This window comes from Nelumbo nucifera, chromosome 1 (genome assembly GCF_055504915.1).
Source record: "Nelumbo nucifera cultivar China Antique chromosome 1, China Antique-T2T, whole genome shotgun sequence".
NCBI classification, from domain to species: domain Eukaryota; kingdom Viridiplantae; phylum Streptophyta; class Magnoliopsida; order Proteales; family Nelumbonaceae; genus Nelumbo; species Nelumbo nucifera.
The window spans coordinates 192653512-192676793 of NC_142649.1; the positions used below are offsets into that span (position 1 = coordinate 192653512).

Below are 23282 nucleotides of genomic sequence, written 5' to 3' on the forward strand. Positions count from 1 at the left end.
ACTAGATGACTTGCCGTCCGACTAGGGGGGGTAATGGGCCCACTCAGCATCTGCTCCTCCCAAGTGAAAGAGAGAGGGAAGGCCCGAACCCGATATAGGAGGGAGCTGGTCGCCGTTCAGTGGGCCCCGCTTCTTTCCATTTTTTTCCCTTTTTAATGTGAAAAAAAAATAAAGAAAAACCTTTTTTATCTCAGAGATTAACTGAAACCGCCCTCGTGATGGTCTTAAATTACGCCGACCGGTCGTATGGTGCAGCAGTGCGATTCCCTTCCAATGACCAAATTACCCTTCTTGAAATTATTTTATTATGGAATAGTACATACCGGACACCCGAGGCTCCAGCTTGGCACCGAATGTTTCGTGTTTCTCTTCTGTGGTGACAAACCAGAATTAATGTCTTTGAGGCTTGGATCTCATTTTTTTCACAATGTATATGTACAAGGGGCTGTGTTGAGTTACCGATTAGAGCCAAGATGGGTCTTTCCGGTTCTTCCGACAGGTTCACCCAGGTTAATCCAACAGACAATGACCATAATTAACATGTATGAACCGGCATAAAAACAACAAAACGAAATTAATATCTAAGAGTATCACCTCTATGAATCGTGTGATATGCAAGGTTCAAAGTATTAGCCCGTATTGACCGATATATATTGTTCCAGCACTCCTCTGATACACCCCTACAGTGGGTGTATCGGGGGTCTGACTGGTCCAGGGGATGGAGGAGGCCTAAACCGGTCCCCCTGAACTGGTTGCAGAAAAAATTAAAAAAAAAAAAACATATAAAAAAAGGGTATTGATTCATCGATATGCCCATATCGGAATATTGGGCGTATGGATATTTTGAACGTTGGTGATATGCAATTGATACTTTGAAGCTTGGGCCTAGGTGAGGTGATGCACTTAAAAGCCACGTGGCAAAAACCAACATCTTTGTAATTTACTTACCAACCTATTGTAGGTAGTCGGTCATTGTCTTACAAGTCAAATTAAGAAAGTAAATATGATCAAGGAAAGTGCCTCAGGTTCAAGAACCTACCTACACACAGCTTTTACTAATTAATTAATTAATAATAAACAATGGTAGCATAAGGAGAACAAAGGGACAGGACTAAATCACAATTGCACCAAAAAAGTAAACATGGATATCTTACCATAAAGTGAGTTATAAGATAAATAAATGGTAAAAGTGGTCTGGTCCCACCAGTCCGGACCATAACCATAAGCTGCTGCCACCCCTAACCCTAATTTCTATTGACTGAACATTTTGCTTGATGGGTAGAGTAGGAACTTCACCCCATTTGATATTGATAAGAGAACGAGAGAGAGAGAAAGGGAGATAAAGTTGGAAGAAGAGTGTAAGAAGGGGAGAGAAGGCTTATTGGGAAATGATGAGAGAGAGTGTAAACCATAAAAGCAATTAAAGTGATGATGATTAGGTCTGAAACCTTCTTTCTTCTGCTTACAAACATAGATAAAATACTCAAAGGCGCCAAAAAGAGTATTGAACTTTATGAAGGGGAGGGTTTGAAATTGTCATGTTTTTCACCCTGATATCCTTTTGGCCTGAATTTAACACAAATTTCCCTCCAACCTCCATATGCATCTTTTGGCATCTCTACAAAGCCCAAAATCCCATATGAAATGAAAATGTAAAATGACCCACATGTTCCTTCCATTTCAACTTTAGTGGCGGAAATGTTGGGGACAGTAGACCTAAGAAACAATAAAGCCCAATTACAAAGTATAGCTTGAGTATGAAGGATGTTGCTTCATCTTCATTATTAGTCATTCTCATGGCGTTTTGACCAGAATGAATGCTGTTTTCAGCCGTGTTCTCTTTATAGGTTGGCCCGGACCCACTAACCCTTTACTGATCCACCTTTGGTCTTGGTTTTGGGTGGTTCTATATATGTGGGGTTGCAATGGATTGGACTGAATTAATTCACACAGGGGTATATTTGAATCGTAGAGATTCAAATTCGATTTGATATTTGACAGATATGTGAAACATTAACTGGTTTGAATTTGATTCATTTACATAGCTAGAAATACAAGTGTAACTAAGGGTGTCAATGGATCGGTTTTGGATTGGACTCCGTCTGCTCCAAAATCAATTTGGACGGATTGGACGGACCAACAAGATATATTGGATTGGACCAATCGAGCCAAAATATTTATTAGATTGGATTGACCTGGTCCATCCATAATAAATTTATATTGGATTAAGCCAATATCTGGTCTATTATTGATATAAGATAAGAATATAGGTGTCAATGGACTAGGTTTGGGTTGAAGCCAATCTAAATCAAAATGAATGTGAACAGATTGGATGGTCCAAATATTGAATTGAACCCGTCCAAAATGATCCAAAATATTCGTTAGACTGGATTGGACCTGGCCCATTTATAATGGACTCACATTGGACTGGATCGGATTGGACCAAATCCAACCCAATTGGCACCCCTAAGTGTAACTGGATTTGGGCATCTAACTATATTGTTGTTGTTCACCAACATAACATGCCCTATGTTGTACCAAAGAAATAGGGTACAAAATTGCCCCGGGGCGGGCCCTTACACAAACAAGATGAACAGTCTAAAAAAGTTTGACGAAAGTCTGAGCTAGCTTGCTGGTAAAGTCTCTGGCTGCTTGTAGTGGAGACCGAGACTTAAGCCCCACCTACCTACATTAGGGCCACCCCTCTGGAAAGATCCCTCTTTTGGTGGGGAGAAGAAGAGTAAAAGAGCTTGTGTTCTACTGAAGTACTGGAAGATTCTTCTTTCTGGCCAGGCCTATCGGATGCTGCAGGCCAGCAGCAATGGAAGAGGAATTTATTGAAGTGGAAGTTTATGATTTGACTACATTATATGACATTAAGGTTGTGTTTGGTGAGAAAATTTTGGCTGTTTGGAAAATACAACGTTGGCTGTTTTGAAGCTTCATATACTTCTACCATAAAAAAGAAAAGAAAAGGTTCACATGCATAGCAGTTGAAAATGGGTGTTGGGTAAAAGAATAATTGCAGTCAATTTTTTCATTAAAATGTAAACAAGGCAAACAAGGGACTGAGTGGGGTAATGTATTGTGTGCAGGAAACCCCCAAACAGCCAAAGTTTTTCATGTTTGGTACTATTGCTGTTTCTACCTGAAATGTTTTAGGTTTTTCAATATAAATGTATGAGATATTTTTTTTTATTTAAAACATTTTAGGTGGATCAATACAAATTGCTATTTTTACCTTAAAGATCGATTTGATGATTCAGCTCTATGTCAATTATTAGTATCATTAATGCATTTTTCTAGGTTAAGTCAATCTCATTGGACCAATTTGTATTTGTTCTAATGCAATAAGTACAATTAGAGAATGACACCCCTGGTAAGTACAGGGCCACCGGGCCAGTATTTTGATATTTTTTATTCATGTATTCTAATAAATTTTGTTTGGCATCCATTTTTTTGTTTGACACTCGTGCTAAGAAAGATCAGGTTTTATTTCTAAATAATAACCGTTTTTATGTATCACACATTATTTGAAATGAGTTTTTACTTTTTTTTATTTTATTTTAGTGGAGATAACTATTATAACCTTTTTAGGGTGGAAGTAACTACTCGTTTGAACCTTTTTTGAGTAGGTAGACACATGTGAGGAATGAAGCTTTTGTTTGAAAGTGAGAATAACTGCTTTTGAGATATTCTTTCTTAAGAAAATAAGATGCCACTTGTGTGAGGGGTAAGCTCTCAAACAAGATGTGTCATATGCTATTAGTGAATATCTTTTTCAAGAAAAAGAGTTTATTAATAATTAAAAGGAGGAGGCATGAGACCTTACCCTCAAATCAAAAAGATAGGAGCCAAAGCTTGATACAAAGGAAATGCCAAAAACAAAAGAACAAGAGTAACTTAAGAATAACAAAGTGGTAGCCTTTGTTTATTCTAAAGGATCTACGAACATTTCTTGAATGAAATGTCTCCTAGGTCTTATTGGATTTAGAATTTTTTTCTTCCTCTTACTTTTTAGTGTCACTCAATCCTGATTTCAGCCATTTGTTTTCTTGAGTATACAAGTTTTAATCGGATTCTTATCCATAGGATCACCTTTAAGGATTAGTTGTATGAATAGAGGTCATCATGCATATATCATCAAAAACACCCTCAGTTCTGTAACCATGAGATCTTCCAAAAAGTAAGTGTACAATGTCATGGATTCCAATCTCCATGTCACATGACTCCATTGATTTACCATTGGCCAAAGATACTAGGGATGGCAATTTCAACCCTATTGGATGGGTACCTACTCCAACAAGGAGGTTTTTTCCTAAAATGGATTTTGGGGCAGGGATGGGTTTTGGGATTTTACAACCCATATGGGTATGGGTATGGTGCAGTATTAGGCTAAACTTGACCCTCCCTGACCCACATATTGTTAGAAGGAATATGAACTTATGTACTAGGTGTTAAATGTAATAATATTTTGAATTTATGTGAAGAATAATTTATGTGTTTTTACCTATTTCATCAAATAATTGGAAATTTTGATGCTTGTTCATGCTATTTCAATTGTTTATTACCTGCATATAATAGGAAATTAGGCGTGGGAACTTACCCCACTCTCAAATGTGGGAAGGGTAGGGTTGAGAGGGTTTTACAATTTCATGTACAAGGAGAGTTTGTATTTGAAGATCCAACTTGTTACTGGTTTTGGGAGGGTATGAGTAGGGAGATCTAGGGAGGTAGGTAGGGTCCAAATTTTACAAAGCCCTCCCTGAACCCACCATCCCTAGAAGATATGGCTTGTCATCATCGCACTATTCATTTACTTGTTTTGTTTTTGTCATCTCTTGCAATTCTATGTCAAAAAGCTTATGACTACCTTCCTATGCTTAATTTTCCTAGTTCTTCTTTGTGTCCTTATCAACATTTTATCAAATACTTTTTGTTGATTCCATCTCATGTTGTTCTGGGACTTGCACAAGTGTGTCATAATTTGCACCATTGTTCATAGAATCATTTTCCCAAACACTTGACATGTCCCCAATGATAGCAGGTTGATCATCAAGAATATGATCCTGATTAGAACATTCTGATTACTCATACTTAACACTCACCATAACCATGGGCTTCCTATCTTGAGAATGCTCCAAGCTATTATCAGCACCTTTTTGTTGAATAATCGCAATAGTAACAACCCCTTACTAGCTTAAAAATCATTTTCATCTTCTTAGGTTGGTTGGGCTTCAATTTCTGGAGAGTTGGATTAGGAGGAACATTGATACTGATATTATTTTCATTATTTTCCTTCACCTCCTCTTTCTTCTTACTAGTTTTATTCTTATCATGTTTCTTTTTCAATTGACATACACCCTCATTGTGCCTTACTTTAGTATAGAAAATGGAATAATCATAGAGGTTTTCATAAATAATCTCTTGCCAAAATCTATCCCAACCAGTTCCTATCCACTAATGTTGGGGATTGTCTTTTAACAAATCCATTCTACACAAACTTTACTTGCAATTTGGGCGATAGACCTAATGTAGGAATTATTATATAAATTAGTAGGGAGCTTGGGGAATGAGATCCATACCAGAATAATGGATGGTTCAAGTCCTAGGTCAAACGAACGATGGAACCTGCTCCTCACAGCCACATCCCATCGTGTATTGGGAACATCTCCCATGAATAATAATGTACAAATGCAAGAGATGTGAGGTTGGTGTGAGGAGCAGATCTGGACTCGTCAAACGAATGAGTCCAATTGAGTAATTGAAAATGGAAGTCCTTTATGCAAACCATTTCTTGCAACCAAACTCTCAAATACTCTCCCTCATTAGCAAAACCAATGAGAGAATTGTGAGAATCTAAGGCGGTAATGATTAGATTCTTAGTTAGATGAAAAGTTTAAGCCAATAGCTCTTTAATCTCCTACAATGGAGGATGACCATGAACACATTTACCAATCAATGCAAAATTCAATGAAAACAGTGATCTTTGGATCTTTTCTTTAGAAAAAAAAACATTGTTGGTTCACCCCAATGAAGAGTAGGAGTTTTGTCTTCAAGATAGATCTTCTCAGGGACTACTGACATTAAGACAGTAGTTGATTGAAGAACAAAAGCGAAGGATAGCAGTTGGCAATGGGGAAGACTAGGAAGATTCGATTTTTTTAGTGGAAATCTTACTTCAAAGTGTTTTTGAACTATTAAAGGCCTCATACCTCACATCCAACTATTTTTTATAGAAGAGCATCTGTTCTCGAAGGTCCTGTTTGTTCAATTTGTAAACTGGATTGGAATCAATAAATCATGCTTTATTACACTGTCCAATTGTAAAAGCACCATGGTTTGGTAGTGGACTTTATATTCAAATTGATACACAATCCCCATTGTCTATTGGTGATTGGTTGCTTCACTTCTAACTTACAAGTATTATATCAGAATACATGAATAGAAAATATCATAACACTGGCCATGTACTTAGGTTGTATTTGGCATTTCTTATTTTAAAGATTTATTTCTTTTTTGCTTAAAAACTCAGTGTTCATAAGAATGTTTTAACCGCAAAAAGGAAATAAATTCTTAAAATAAGGAATGCCAAATGCAGCCTTAGTACGACGCACATAAGAAAAATATGTACTCTTTGTACAATAAATAGAATTTGAGCCTCTAAAGTCTAGTCTAGACTCTGACATATATCCAAGGGTCAAAATATCGATATGGTGGATACCGTGATTTTGGGTATCGGTGTATTGATATAGGCTGATACTCAACCGTTATTTGTTAATTTATTTTTGTGTTAACATACTAAGAGGGCCCCAGCTGGCAGCCTTCCCAAACTTTTAAAACTCGTATATGCCCTTTGTATTGGTGTATATCAATGCATCTCCATTGTCACCAACATGGATATGGTATGTGTATCGATATTTTGATCCTTGATTATATTGGAGAATGGGGACACACGCATGTGATGGGGTTTATGAATCCCTCACCCACTGAGGGTCTGCAACTGATCTCATTATTCTTTCATTTGCAGCAGCACAAATGGAACAGCCTGGGTCTCAGTTCATTAAAGTGTTTTGTGGTGGATCCTTCTTTGATGGATTAGCCATTGTTTACTAACAAAAACTCTCTATAGCTTCATTGTCATAACACATAGTTCTTTGCCTTTATCAAAATAGAATATTCATAGTCCTGTAAATTATTATTAAGTAGAACCATGATAGACTTGTTTTAATTTGCCTATAGGGGTTTAAGGGGCCATTTGGTAGCTGTTGAGAGTGGAATACAGAAATATTACGAACAAAAAATGACAAATCCAAATCCCAGCTTAATAATGGTCCCATTGTCTGTGCATCATCATCCTGCAATTAAGTAGGTCTTGAGTTTCTGAAATGCTGTGTATCACATTTTCAAATTTAGAATATTGTGGGCATTCTGCTTTCATCTCCAATTCACTAGAGGTGGATGTCACAGTAACTTTTATGTTCATTTAACTGGAGCTTCATGAAACAATAGTCAAGAAATGTGAATTACAGGACTGAAAGTTCTATTCAACCACAATCAAATTCACAAATAGACAACTAGGATCCATGGACTGAAGTACATGAGATAACAATTGATTGGGAGTTGCATCAAGCAACTCTTCTTGCGGGAACCACACATTGCTTGTAAGATCAGCAATGTTTCATGTCCCTGATGATTGTGCTTTAAATATAGTGATCAGTGAAGATTGCTTATCGAATTCATTGCCATCATTCGAGCCTTGTCCCAACCATATGCGGTCGGTCGCCTTCATGAATCCTGTTTTGCCATTCCATTCTCTTTAATTAGTGTCATGTCGGTTATTAAATTATGAATGCTTAAATCATTTCTTACTACTTCAACCCATTGTGCTTAATTAATTAATGAATAAGTCTTAGTACATTTGGCTCTGTTCTACAACTAAATTTATATATGACTAGTCATCTTCAGATCAGAACTTGAGAAGTACATCAACACTATTTTCACATGATGAGGACAGTGAGGCTTCAATGCATGGTTACAAAAAGTAAATCATTCTTCACTCAGTTCTCTTATTTTCATGTAAAAAAAGTCGATGGGGAAATTTTGAGAGACATTTTCATCACAGTTGGAAGGCATTTAGAGCTCAATCTATCAACTTTGTATTTGGAAACTTTGAATCATAAAGCCTGCATAAAGTGGGGGAACATGGTATGATCCACCACAGCAAGCCTTATGAGTAGCTTTTCTTTCTTTTTTTTCCCTTTTTCTCACTTGATCCATGACTGTGACAACTCTAGCATGTCAAAATTTAGAGCTTTGGAGAAAATGGTCGTCAAGATGGAGCAAATAACTTGCAATGCAGCTGCACTCTTAGGGCATAGTTAACCCATAAACTCTTTAGAATAGCCCAATGTATCAAAAAAATTTCTAATATATGGGCTCCAATGTGAGTCATTGAGGGTCTGCACCAAATTCACCCCTGCTGGTCCACAGCCTAATCACAACACTTGACCAACTCAAGATAGGGATTCAAATAGATAAGATTGAATATTGGATATACCTAGATTCAAATTTAATTTGCTAATATTTGAATTCGAATCAAATCATATCTATCAGATCTAGATTATACATTTATACTCAGAAATGGAATAAGAAATGATAAATTAAGCTATCAATAATCAAAACCAAAGGGGTTTGACTATGATGTCAGAAAGATATAATGCCAGAAAAATTTATAACCAATTAACGGGGATCCTAAAAAGAGTTAACCAAATCAAGTGGATTTTCTTTGATTGGTCAAATACTTTCCTGTATCATGCCTTTTTGGCATCATATATTATGAATTGATATTGTATGTGTGCTCACTTGGGGGATGTACTCCTCTGAACCAGTTGGTGGAATCTCTGATTGTTTGTAACCGGGAGACTCGAGATCAAATCCCACTGCCACCAAGGTTGGGTGGGTTAAGGGTATGGGGGATGGGCTCCCCCATTGTGTAGTCCCTTAAAATACCAAAAGAAAAAAGAAAAGGAAAGTGAAAAGTTAATGAATTCAATCGAATTAAGGTTTGTTCATATTCAATGGAATGATAAATAAATCGAATTCAAATTCGAACAAACAGATACCATTTGCAGCCCTAGCTCATAGGCCTTAGAACATTAGCCAAGGCAAGATATCCACCAAGGCCCACCTAATTTTTCATTTGTAATTCGATGATTACTAATAACCCAAATAAAAGCTTTGAATAGTTGTTTTAATCATATTTAGTTTCAATGGTGGTTCAATCAACACCATGACTCATGAGTTATCGTTTTCAGAGTGAAGCTCCAAAGCCCATTCCCCAGATTGAATTTTCTCACAAAGATTGTCTGTTGGGTGGGTTTCATCAATTGGTCGGTTTTGTCGCATTGCAAAAGCATGTGTTCTGCTACATAAAGATAGGGAGCAAGAGATCTCAAGTCAAATGCAACTACTTCTCTTTTACATAATGTTGAAGTGGACAGACCAGTAGAGTTGGGTTTGGTCTGATATCAAACCATAGGGATGGACCACATTGACCACTGTTATATCCAGCTATTCTCAATCCTTGTTTGGAAAGTGGAAATGACTTGGAGAAGGGCCCATACTGAGTCTTAATTATTTGATTTAGAACCCAAAGCCAAAGTGTCAGGACACAATTGGAAAAGCTGACCCACCAGTGGTAAGTAGGTTGTCAATCAATAATACCATATTTGCATTCCATCCAACACCAAGAGCTAGCATAACACCATTTTAGGGGTCAAAACCATTCCATTTAGAAAAGTACACCTCTTATGCTCTTGTTAATATCTTTTTTATGGAAAAATCCTTGCTTTTAAGTTTCCAAAACAAAGATACCTTGTTTGGAGTAACAGAAAAATGTACAGAAGAATTGACTGACGTACACATTGGAACATCTTTTTTTCAAAATATCCAGTACTAGTACTGTTTCCACTCCCTTTGGTTGGATGGTTATTAGTTTGAGTCTTATATCCTAGGCATTTACTCTTCTAATTTCTTTAGTAGGTGTTTGATAGTATGGCCATTTTCCCAATAAACCATGACCTATGTGTTTTATGCAATTTCTTATTTGGTTGGAATTGTGTTAATCCAATTTGGATCAGATTCAAATTTAATCCAACCGGATTCCATTATTTTAGATAAAGAAAAGGTTAATTTCTTTATTAATTTGAGTATAAAATAATAAGTTTATTGTATATAAATTTAGATATAATATAATATCTAAAATTATATATTATTATATTTATATACAAAGTTATATGTTGTGTATATTAAAATATAATTGGATCTGATGTTAAATCGGATTTTAGACTTTTGGAATTTGTTGACAGCCCTATTTCCTTTACCTCACAGTTCATGTGAAAGTTACTTTTGGTGAAAACAACTTTTTGAGATTTTTTTGCTCCTAGGTGTGTTTTCACCTTTTTTTTTCCTTGATGATCGGATAATTGATCTTCTAAATTGTGAAGAAGATGGAAATTCTTTCTGTCTTTCTTTTTTCTTTTGCTTTGCTTGTTTTTTGGGTTGGGCATAGTGTGTTAGGGAGAGATGTGTAATCAGTGCCTTTGGGGTAAGGTGGAATATAATAACATGTCTTCCACCATAATGTTGTTTCTTATTGAGATTCATTTTAGTAAAATTTTAAGGTGGGTATCCCTCTACACTTGAAGTGAAGTTTGGAGAAAAAAACGGATACGATACCAAACACCGCCTTAGTCATGATACCAAACACTGCCTTAATGAGGTGACTATGATTACGTGGCACCTTTGGAGACACTCAACAGACTATTATTTGATCCTACATTAATAGATAACGTGGCACCTTTGCAGAGTTCAAGACAACACTTGTTGTGGAGAGCAGTGATGCCACTCAAAGCCACAAATTTTCTTGCATCCACAGTGTACGTAGTAGAAATATGGAGACCATGCACCCACAATGGGGATATTCAAAATCAATGTGGATGCCGCTATTGCAGATCTTGCAACAGGAATTGGCACTATGTCTGCTTTTAGTTGCAGTGCGATTTTATTTGCATTAGTATAAATGCATAAGAGTGTAAATGAATAGAATGTAAGTTTCATTTTAATTATGTTTTGGGTTTTACTTTATTCAACTTCAGATCTTATTTTACTTTACTTGTATTGCAGTCAAACAAAATAAGATAAAATTTAAAACAAAAATAAATAAAAATTTCCATCCAAATCATTTGCACTACCATAGTTTTGCATCAGTGCAAATAAACTTGCACCGCAACCAAATACAAGTCAAATGCCAAATGCCATGACTATAAGGGAGTTCATGTAGTGATTTGATCAATCTATGTATTACTATTATTGGTGAAGCATATGCATGGTAAAGGTTTGAAAGTTTGCCAAAATTATCAATTTGGAAACTATTGTTATTAAGGTTGTGTTTGGAAATGATGCAAATGGAGTGTAAATCCTGGTTCAGGGTAAATTTGCACTCTAGTTCACTTTTGCCTGTATTTGGCAACATTGCATTCATGCATTGATAAATGATAAAAAATACATTTTCCAATGCATATTTACATCAATAATGAGATGTAAATGTATATCAATAAAAAAGAAGTAAATTTGCATTCAAGTGGGCTTTTGATAAAAAAGGAATATGCTTTATTGGAATCCGTATTTGCATCAATTGCAGCTAAAAGTCTATTTAATAAGAAGATGAATTTGTCGGTGCAAAACTAACCCAAATTGCGGAATTTATATAGATCGTTTTACACTCTACATATTTCTATTCACATTTATTTGCATCGTTTCCAAACGCAGCCTAAGAGGGACACTTCAGATGTAATCCAACTTTAATCTATGTAGGAGCCATGAGACTTCTTCTCACTTTTACTTTCATCTGGATCACCCATGTGCATTAGCAATGAAAACAGGTTGTACATCATCTTGCAAAATTTGTTATTCATCAATTTCCTGTAGTACAACTTGGTTTGAGGAGACCCTCCTTGTATTGATGATATCCTTTGTAATGATGTCTCCACTTTCATGAATGATATATACCTAGCTTTTTAAAATTGAATGGAATTGACCTAAGGGTCCTTCTCATGAGAAGATGTAGACTTGGGATGCATTTGGGAGTAGGGGTGTTTATGGGTTGGGTTGGTTCGGTTTGAACTATTTTCTTCAATCAACCCGATCTAGTCGGTTTATTTATTGATTAAATTGAAATTGACTGACCCTAAAGCAAAACCGACCCAAATATGAAGGGCCAGTTTAGTCGGTTTTTATATGTTTTTTTAAATTGAAATATCTATTTATATTTGTTTATTTCTTTTTAGTTTTTATGCAAAACCAAAAAAATATATATTTAAATCGATTAATTTTTTATGCAAAACTGAATTTTTTTGTCAATATATATATATATATATATATATATTTAAATTTATACAAAACTGAATTAAATATTATACCATTGTATTATATTTGTATTGATTTTGTGTTTTTAGTTTTTATCATAAATAACCATTTTTTTTCAAAATTCAAGGAAAACACAAATAAAATATATCAACATTTAACATATAGGGTAGGGACTAATTAGTAATTACATAAACATACAGGCTCAGTTATGTTCGGTTTTGGTTTTCATGTATGAAAACTGAAACCACACCAATTGTCAATTTATTTTCTCACACAAATTGAAACCGACCAATGGTTTTGTAAAACCGACCAACTTGGGTTGGGTCCGACCGATTTGGTCGATTTGGTTGGTTTGATATTTAATGTGAACACCCCTATTTGGAAGTACTTCTCCAATGGATTACTTGGGCTTTTCATGTTGGAGAAGTCAAAAGCCGGTCAAAAAAATCAGTTGGTGAAAAACTCAAAATGGGATTTTTACATCAAAGAAAATCTATTTGAAAAAAGCCCAAAAAAACTATATTCAATGTTTTATGTTTGCAATAAACTATTTTGAATGAAAAAGTTAGAGAGCAGCCAAACACTAAAAAAGCACTTTTTCAAAAAGTGGCTTTTCATAAATCCATTTAGGCCAAAAAACACACCCATATGCAGCCTTAAGAGGTGTTTGGTTTTTGCAAATTTTGTGAAAACATTTATGCAAAGTGCCGTTTGCTTCCATAGCTGTTTTTTCATAAATCTGTTTAGGCACCACGTCAACCACCACACCAAGAAACAAACATTTCGAGAAAAGAAAAAATTTGTCAAAAATGACATTTTCTGAGATGGGTTAATTAGGGAGAATGACAGTTCAGCCCAGGGTCAGAATTTTTAGGCCCAAAGTACTGCTGGGGTAGATGCCAGTTCAGAATTGATGCCAATTCACGGGCGGACATTGATGCATAGAATGTGGGTATTTGACATTTGAATGTTTATAAATCTGCAAGTGGAATTCAGAAATCTGTTTTGGGCATGTCCGTACTTTTTCGTTGTTTTTTTTTTTGAGAAAATGGCAAAACTTTTTTTTTTCTTTTCCATGAAAATGGCTAACTAAACAGTATATGCTGATGCTTCTTTTACTGTTTTATCAAAGTCTGATGTAGCTTCGGCGGCATGGTATCATTTTCTATGGAACCAAACACCACCTTAATGATTCATAAAAAGCTAAGACACCCATATATGATGAATCCTTGTAAATGTAATGGGCCAATAACAGGAAGAAAAATAAAATGGTCAATTACCAATTAAAAATAAAAGAAAAAAAATGCAGCTTTGGCCATTAAGGCTACGTTTGGCTAGAATTCTACTTCAATCACTGTTTGAAGAATGAGCTTGGAGCTAGAAATGTTTCATAAATCCATACTGAAAGGTGATTCTTAGTAACAAGAAAAAGTCACCAGAATTAACTTTAAACACAATCTAAGAAACAGTTGTATACAAAACAACATGATAATTTTGCTCATTTATATGCAAATATAGGGAATTTAACAATTAACGATAGATGTTATAGAGACAAAGGTTTAGTCGATCCATAATCACAAGCATAATAATGTTTTACTTAAATAATCAACTGTTGTAGTCAAATTTAAGTTCAACTACTTTAGCTCCACATATGCAACATAACTTAATACAAGGAAAATGACCATGTACTCCACATATGCAACATAACTGAAGATGACTTATTTGTATATGAAAGCCAGAATTTAATGAATTGCCCCATCTAAATCACATTATAGGGTAAGGATCAATTTTGTCTACATCTAGGCATAGCCACTAGGGCAAAATTTGTTAGACAGTAAAGCCTATTCAAGGATCTTATCTAACAGCTTAAGTTTTTAGGTTGAACGGTTTCTTGGGATGGAATAAGAGCTTGTTTGGTTAAGTGATCCTTGTTGCCCTCATTATTATAAATCAAATTTCACCATAAGGTACGGGTAGTCCTGTGTCTGCCTAGGTTTCAAGCCCAATGGGCTTTCACATAAGGGGGTGTGTTAGAGAATTAAAACCTATTCAAGGATTTTATCTTACAACTTAAGGCCCTGTTTGATGATTAAGTGGTTGTTAAAAGAAGTACTTGTTGCACAAGTACTTTTTAGAAGTATTTATTTTAACAACCACTTAAAGTTGTTTTGTGGTCCACTTGCCAAATCACTTATTATGTTTTTAAGCACTTATTGAGGTGGGGATGTTTGGTAAGTTACTTTCCCCATAAGTGCTTATATTGACACAAATGACAATTTTATCCCTTACTTCACTCATACATATATACAAATCCAAAGGAAGGTACCGGTCGCCGGTCACTCCCAAAGAAGGTGTTGCCGCTGGTATGCTCGACCCTATTCGAGTGAGGAAGAAAGGGGTTTAAGGAGAGACGGGGGAATTCTGAGTATTTAAAAAAATAAATAGGGACTTTTTAGTCCCAAAATTTTCACAAGTCCACTTATTAACATGTACTTAAAAAAAAAAAAAGCAACTCCCAAGTGGCTTTTTTAATAAGTACTTTTTCGATACTTTTTTATTAAACACCCACAAATGCTTATTTTCTACTTAATGTGTGGTCCCAACACTTTTATCAAGTACTTATAAAAAAATTACTTGTTTGAAGTAAAATCAAACATGCACTAAGTTTTTTAAGTTAAACAATTCCTTAAAAAAAATAAATTAGGATACAAACAATAAAATAATTGTAAAAATATACCCAAAAAGATCTTGATTCATTAGTCACAACCTACCCTACCTGATCCCACCTCTTAATATCAATAGAGCTGAACAAGTGATGGTATCAGCTAACTTATTTCTGCAGCACGTTTTTTATTTTTAAATTAAGCTAAGGATTGAAGGAAAAGTCAAGAAAAAAAATAAAGATATATAAACTAATACTTTCTCATCCAAAACAAAAATGAAACTGTGTGTTTCCACATATTGATCGTGAGTTGTTGGGCTTTATCACTTCATCCCATATGCAGCTTCAATCTGTGACAATAGTAAGTAATACAGTGAAGACTGTAGTTCCTGTGGTAAGTATAGCGCATACCTGACACAATATGAGAGAGACTTGGCCCCCTCCAAGTCATCAAAAGGATCCATTATAAGGTCTTTCTGCATATGCAGCCTCCTTTGCAAATGTGGAAGTCAAATCACTAGCACCCATAACCAGCTTTATGTTGCAAAAGAAAGGCTGCATTGAACCTCACCTCAATAAAGAATTAATGTGTTGCTCACCATTACAATTAGGGGCGTCAATTGGACTGGATTTGGTCCACTCTGATCATCCAGTCCCATATAAGTTCATTACAAATGTACCAGGCCCAATCCAATCCAAACCTGATCCACTGACACTTATATTCTTATCTTTTATCAATGGACTAGATATTGGTTTCAGGTATTTGGGATAGTGGGAGAGTTTGGCATAGCGGCCGCTCTCATTCTTGAACCCGTGTTCTCATGCTTATGCATCTAAGATTTTACCATTACATGAACTGATGGGTCTGTATTATTTATCACATATTCAGATTAATAAATTGTAAAGCATTATAAAAAATTTGAGGCATGACATTATTACTTCCTCCTTTGCATGGACTGAAGAGATGGTAATGCCTCAACATCTTCCTCAATTATTTAATTCCTCACATTTTTTAAAGAAGCCGCATTTGGATTTGTTGAATCAGGTGAGTTGTTACGGATACCTGAAAGGATGTATTCACGTGAATGAAAACAATCCTTTTGGGTCATATAATTGAACAGTTTTTTTTTTTTTTAATGTCATCCATAATTCAGATCGGAGAGTGCATGTTAGTTTTGGATGCAAATGTACTTGAAATCCAATCTCACATACACTCTACAAATTTGCATTTGTATTCCTTCCAAACTGAGCCTAAAGCGTAATTGTAATTTCAAATATCAAAATAACTATACAATTGATAGATTAAAACTTTACATTTTTTAATAATTTTAAATATAATTTAGATTTAAATTTTATTTTTGCAATAGGTTCAACCACGTTATTGTATGCAGGCAAGAGTAGGTGCCTTGCTTGATCTACATATAAGTGGGGTGGGCCTGGGTATATATTATCAACCCTTAGTTGCAGACCGGGCTGGACCCATGCAGCCCAAAATTATTATTATTACTTCTGAAAATAATTACTGAAAGTGGAATGCTAAACAGATAATAGAGTTGAAAATGTCTTAAATCCAAGGGTCACTACAAGAAAAACGGTTAAAGCCGGCGGTCCTTGTGACTGCCGCTAATAGGCATATCTAAGGTGGCTTTAACAGGTTGTTGCGGCAGTCTATTATAATAACTTTGGCGGATTTTATAGTTAAACCGGTCTAAATTTCAATTCGACAAACCAAACGCGGGGAGGCAAAAATTTTCTACTTTCTCCCGTGCAAAGGCTCCTTTTGTTCGACAAGACAAAAGGTTCTCATGTCAAATAGAAGGACCTTGTAGAGGTCCTTGCCGAACACAAGGTTCTCTTGTCAAACACATGGTTCTCATTCCAGATAACCTTGCAGAGAATTTTTGAAGAAGACAGAAGGTTCACGAGCAAGATAAATTAGAGAAGAATAAGTTTTCTTCACGAGCAAGGTAGCAGGCTTCTTCGATTGAGATAAATTGCAGAGCAGAATCAGTTTTCTTCACGAGCAATGTAGCAGACTTCTTCGACTGAGAAAGGGGAATAATCCTTTTGTGCTTGAGAAGGAGAACTTTTTGGGTATCAAGCACCACTTCTTTTATTAGTTTTCTTCCTCCTCTGTCATTCTCTCCATTTTCCATTTTTAAAGTAGAAAAATATTCACAATAGCTAGCTATAGCTCTACCTCTCATCGCTGCCATCTAGTCTAGCACGGTGTTGGGGAAATGCCAAGTCTCTCCACCTGCAACTTCAATCAAACATCATTCCCAACCTCAAAAACTCACTCTCCCTCACCCTCCAACACTTCTACATTCTTGCCGGAAACCTATTTGTAAAGGAAACAGTTGATGTTGGAAAACCCTAAACCTATACCAGAGAAAGAGAAACTTTCTTCTGTATTATCCAGTCCAAACTGCAGAGGTGAATTTCATAAGACTTGAGACAGGACTCATGTGGCTGATCCCAATAGTTAGCAATTGGGATAAGGCTATGTTTAGTTGACTTGAGCTTTGACTATGCAAGCCTATTTCTTTTAAGATATTTGTAGCATTTAATCTGTGAAAAATTTTTCAGGGTGTTGGTTCTGGTGCTCAAAGTGATGTTTCTTTCTTATCATGGAATGACAAGGTTCAACATATACTTGCATCCATTTCACATAATGGGACGACAGGTGGACAATGAATATATATTTATTCTCTAGAATATTTTAAAAACCTATTTAGAATTTGCACATTGTTTATCTGAGAGTGAATGTTTTTCTACTATTTTCAGTGGTGTGGCACTTTTCTGGTAATGAATCTACATGGTGAATTGTATATTTAGACATGGCTTTTCTGTTTCTGACAGTTTGTCAGATTCAAATAGAAGGCGAAGCTCTGTTTTACAATGGAATCTTGATATTGCAACTCAGCTTGTTTTTGCATCTGATGATGACAGTTCACCTTCTCTAAGGGTACAAATATATGTCATTATTAAGGATTTTGGTCCTATTATCATAGTCTTATCTTATAAATATTATCAATTTTAGTCTAAGTAATCCTTTTATGATATTTATAACAGTTGTGGGATATGAGGAACCCAATATCACCATCAAAAGAATTTTTTGGGCACACTTGTGGTATGCTATCTAACATGATAATACTTCATTTCTCCTTTTGTTAAATGCTAGTACGGTGGGCATGATTTACAAGTTAGACTGTTTTTAATAATATGGATGTTGCTATGTTTTGATAACTTTATTTTGTGATTGGGAATCCTTGGTGTGTCTCCCTGGGTTTTAGAAAATTAGGGTACTAATTGTAATTATTTGATGGTTGAATTTTGCTTTAATTTCTTTAGTTCATTATACATTGTTTTTTCTTAATTTGTTGATGTTATATTTGTTTTCTTGCCTTTTCTTTTTCTTTTTTGGATTTTATTTCCACCACTTGATTTTGCGGGTGAAAGATGTTTAGTAGGAATTGGAGATATGAAGCAATTAGAGATTGGTAGAGATTTAGAAGTTGGAGTTTTGTTTTGGGTGGGTTGGGTTTCTTCACAATAGAAGACTTTTATTTCCATCACTTGATTTTTCTTTAAGAAGACTTTTCTTCACAATAGAAAATATATTTTTTTTTTATGTTTATAAGTTCTGAAATCTCCTTTGGCAAAATTCATGGATTTAGATTTATACAGAACTGAAAAAATGGTGAAATGTGAACCTCTTTTTTAGGTTCTGTTGCATGATGCTTTCATGAATCTATGTTTCACATAAATACACATAATTCCGAGGTTAGGAAGGCTTGTTTGTTTCTACAAAACCATTATGTGGTAAAAATTCACTAATTACTTACTATGAGATATACTAAACTGTTATACATGTGAAGTATTCTAGAATCACTTATTGCAAAACCTGAATGCATTGTGGTTGGCATCTGGTGCCTCATGCAATTATGCTTATTTCCTGATTTCTTTTTTTATTGCTAAATATAAAAAGTTTAAAATCTTGATACACTTTTGTTACTGTTTTTGTTTTCTGGATTTTCCTCTTATGGACTATATGCCCTGTGTTCCTTTCTTTCTTTCTTTCTTTCTTTCTTTCTTTCTGTACGCATATGCATTCCTAGTTTCCACTTTTTTTTCCTGTGGCATGACTGTTGATTTGCATCATGGCCGAGTTTGGTAAGTGGTGATTGTTTAGATGGCACTCTGCAATTCAGCCCAAATTCTAAAGCCCGTTTTGTTGATACACATCTATTTTCCTGATTCCCTCAGTCTCATAATAGTCATTTTGGTTTGGTCATCAATGAGTATAGTACATGAAGCAAAGTTCAGATTGCATTCCACAAATTTCTTGGCAAAGCTTCAGCTGCAGCCTCAACATCAATCCTTCAGCAGGAGGAAGAACAATTTCATCTGGATTCCCAAATGACATAGGATTTATTGCTCATGCTCTTTGAATGCCACTGCAAATTTTCAGTATTGCCTTTTCTTCTCTCTACTCAACCCTTTAAACAGTGGGTTTGACCTAAAAATTGACACAAATTTTGACTAAAAATGATTGATCTGAGGCTTTTCAGCACTGTTCTATACCTTTATGTAGAGAAAGAAGGGAAGAAACTACTTACATGTAGAGTACATATAATGGATTTTCACTATCATAATTTTCTTTGAAGCACATAAGCAAGGAACCCTAATCTTGATCATTAATTTGCTGGACCATTCACTTACTTACTGCAATTCATAGCTTAAATCTTATAAAAGGAGTAAAAACACCAAACACAATCTTCTTTTAAGCACAATAGCAAGGGACTCTTGTCTTAATTATTAGTTTTCTAAATCTAGTATCTGTTTTACTGAAATTGTAGCCTGAATCTCATAGTGGGGGTAAAGAGATTGGAGTTCAAGAAATGTCAGATACCAGCCACTGGTTATTGGACCGATCAGCTCTACCTAACAATGAATCCATTAGAGGTTTACAATTCAATGGCATGGATGATCTTCTCTGCCTCTGTAAAGGATCTGCTTTGATGTTGAAGCCTAGTGGGAATTCTGCTTCCTTACCTTCTAGTTGGGTTAATTGAGGCCAACCAAACCCATTTTAGCAGGTTTAATATAGTTGGATTAAGGCTTTATTAAGTTGGACTGAGTTGTTTGATCATGCACTTTTGTTTGAGAAGAGAAGAGGATAAATAAATAAATAATGTATCTAACTTTTGCTTTTCTATATGGATATTACAAGCTTTTTTGTAGTTTGGTTTTAAACCCAATCTGGTATGGAATTAGAGTGTTGAGTAGAAGAAACATGTCAAAAAAAAAAAGAGTGTGGTAGATATGTGACATGTCTGGAGTTAAATAGATAAAATGGGTAAAATAATATACATCCTTTGTACCCTTCTTGTTCTGATATTGCTGATCAGCTCGATAGGATTTGCTGTGAAGACAAAGTTTGGGATGCCAGACTGGTGGTACTTGCAACCAGAAGATACTACAAATTTGTATAATCCATCAAAGCCTATGTTGTCAGGTACTTTCCATCTGGTCACTACTCTTATCCTCTATGGCTATCTAATACCCATATCATTCTATGTCTCAATTGAAGTAGTGAAGGTCTTGCAAGCAATGTTCTTTAACCAAGACATAAACATGTATGATGAGGAGACGAGCAATCCTACTGAAGCTCGTACATCAAATCTGAATGAGGAGCTCGGCCAGGTTCACACTATTCTTTTTGATAAGACGGTCACTTTAACATGCAATCAGATGGACTTCCTTAAGTGCTCCATTGCTGGTGTTGCCTTTGGTATGGGTTCTAGTGAAGTTGAAATAGCTGCATGGATGGAAATTGGTTGAAAGAACCCAATTCAGACACCATATTGTTCTTTCGGATACTGGCACTTTGCCACACAACAATTCCTAAGCTAAATGAGGAAACTGGCAGTTTCAACTATGAGGCTGAATCACTAGATGAGGGAGCTTTTCTTGTTGCAGATAGAGAGTTTGGTTTTGAATTCTGTAAACGGACTCAAACAAGTGTCTTCATTCGAGAAAGATATCCTTCTTCTGAGCACCTGATTGAAAGGTTAGAATACAAATATATTTTAGGGTCTTCAATTTTTCATTGTTTTGATTCATGGCATCTAATCCACCTATTTGTTGGAACATTTTCATGGAGTTCAAAATTCTAAATCTGTTGGAGTTTAGTAGCAAATGGAAGCGGATGTCTGTTATTGTTCAGGATGAAAATGGAGAGATTCTTCTTCTGTGCAAAGGTGCAGACAGGTCTGATTTATATGCTATTTTTTGTTTGTATAATGTGTTTTCCCCAAGAGATCTTCAAGTTTTCTAATAGGTCAAGCCATTCGTTTTGGTTGTGTTCTCCTAAAGCTACATTAATTTCATCTTCAAACACTCACTGTATGTTTTCTTGCTTGGATCATGCAGCATAATTTTTTACCGGTTAGCCAAAAATGGAAGAACATATTTGGAGGAGAAAAGTAGGCATCTGAGTGAATATTGAGAAGCAGGTTTGCGGACTTTGGCACTTGCATATAGAAAGCTAGAAGTGGCAGAGTATTCTAATTGGAACAATGAATTTCTTAAGGCAAAGACTAATGTAGGTGGTGATAGAGAGGTGATGCTTGAACAGGTACCAGATAAGATGGAAAAAGATTTAATTCTTGTAGGTGCAACTGCTGTGGAGGACAACTTGGGCAGGTTTGGGTTTGGTGGAGCTAACAATAGCAAGTCCATGTGTACTGAACATTCAGTCTTAACCTAATCTGACCTGAAGATTACCATGAACTGTTCAACTTAAATCTTACTTGACTTGGGTTGGGTTGGGTTTATTATATCATATAATGCACGCCGAATTTTAGATAAAGGTTAACTTCTCCTGAAAAGAATAATAAGAATAAAGAGAGGTTAGCAGTAGCAGGGACTGAATACCAGGGGCGGAGCTAAATTTTACCTTGTAGGTTCCTTGGCCCATTTTATTATGTATGCATGATATACTGTTGGTTGTGTTTTATTTGTTTGCTTTTGATGTAGTGCCCATGTGGGTTTTCATGTCAACCTTAGTTTCTTTTCCTATCTAATACTAGTATTTTTTGCAGGTCAAATTGGAACAAGGAATTGAAAGCCATGTAGGAAAGGAAGAAACAGCAAGCCAACTTGATGGTTGTCCCTGTTGTTGACGGCAATGAGCACCGAAATCCAGTCTCACTATCTAGTGACTTCATAAAATAGATGACCAAGAGATTTGCTCAAGTTGTTAGGTTCGAAGAAAGTGGTAAAGAAGACCTAATAACAGAGAAGGGTGGCTCTACTATTGTTGCAGTTGTGGGTGCTAGAGTTAAATATGAAGATGTGTCACATTATTCAAGAAGATTTTTTTTTCTAAATGCCTTGTACCGTTTTATATGTCAATTGGATATTGTATTGAATCAATTTGTTTTGGATATTATAATAATTAATAATTTGATTAAAAGTTTTTTATTTAAATTGATTTTTATGTATTATGTGCCATGAGATCTATATTAAACAGGTACTAAAAAAATGTAGAAATCAAATTGATATAAATAATGAAAAAAAGACAGAGCCGGCAGTCATACAACTGCTGCCTTAGACATAAAAAAAACCTAAGGCGGCGTTCTAAAGAGATCTAAGCTGGTGGTCGAGACCACCACCTAAAAACGGAAACAACATTTAAATGGACCTAAGGCGGCGGTCTAGACTGCCACCTAAGAACATGAGGGAGTTTGGTAGAAATCTAAGGCAGCAGTCTTTTGGTATGTAAGCCAGCGGTCCAAACCGCCGCCTGATTAATGCTAAGCCGGTGGCTCGGTGTGACCGCTGCTTTAGAGCAATTTGAACCGGCCACCAAAGGCGGCGGTCTTGACCTAAGCCGGCAGATGTTTAGGGGGTGGACTGAAGACCGCTGCCTTAGATCAAAGCTGGCGGTCTTAACCTAGCCGGCGGTCATAGACCGATTTTCTTGTAGTGGGTATTTTCTTCATCTCCTTGCGAGGTAAAAAATAATCTGGGTCGTAGAATGGGAATGCTCCTTCTCACTTAAGATACTAGCTATTGAACTTTTAAAAACAAAGATACACCTTTTTTCCATCTCCCATATGATAACGTCATTCTCCCTTTCTCTTAGCCTCTATTTTCCCAATAAGTTTCAACAATCCTTTTA

The 23282-nt window shown here is 35.7% G+C and overlaps 1 protein-coding gene across 16 annotated transcripts; it reads left to right on the forward strand.

The window, feature by feature from the left end:
* Window positions 1–16784: 16784 nt before the first annotated feature.
* LOC104611863 (putative phospholipid-transporting ATPase 4) lies at window positions 16785–22588 on the forward strand. 16 transcript variants are annotated; one of them, XR_016080846.1, is made up of 7 exons: window positions 16785–17527; window positions 17681–17777; window positions 17879–18059; window positions 18167–20612; window positions 20688–21367; window positions 21530–22058; window positions 22201–22588. XR_016080846.1 is itself a non-coding variant. In XM_088895714.1 (5 exons), the coding sequence occupies exons 1-3, from the start codon at window positions 18151–18153 to the stop codon at window positions 20936–20938; spliced, it is 429 nt and encodes a 142-aa protein (XP_088751840.1). In that variant the 5' UTR covers window positions 16785–18150; the 3' UTR covers window positions 20939–21367; window positions 21530–22058; window positions 22201–22588. The 16 variants fall into 16 exon arrangements, 2 of the variants coding, with proteins under 2 accessions (XP_088751840.1, XP_088751839.1); XR_002023474.2 differs by having other exon boundaries at window positions 17954–18059; XR_016080848.1 differs by having other exon boundaries at window positions 16785–17185.
* Window positions 22589–23282: the final 694 nt, after the last annotated feature.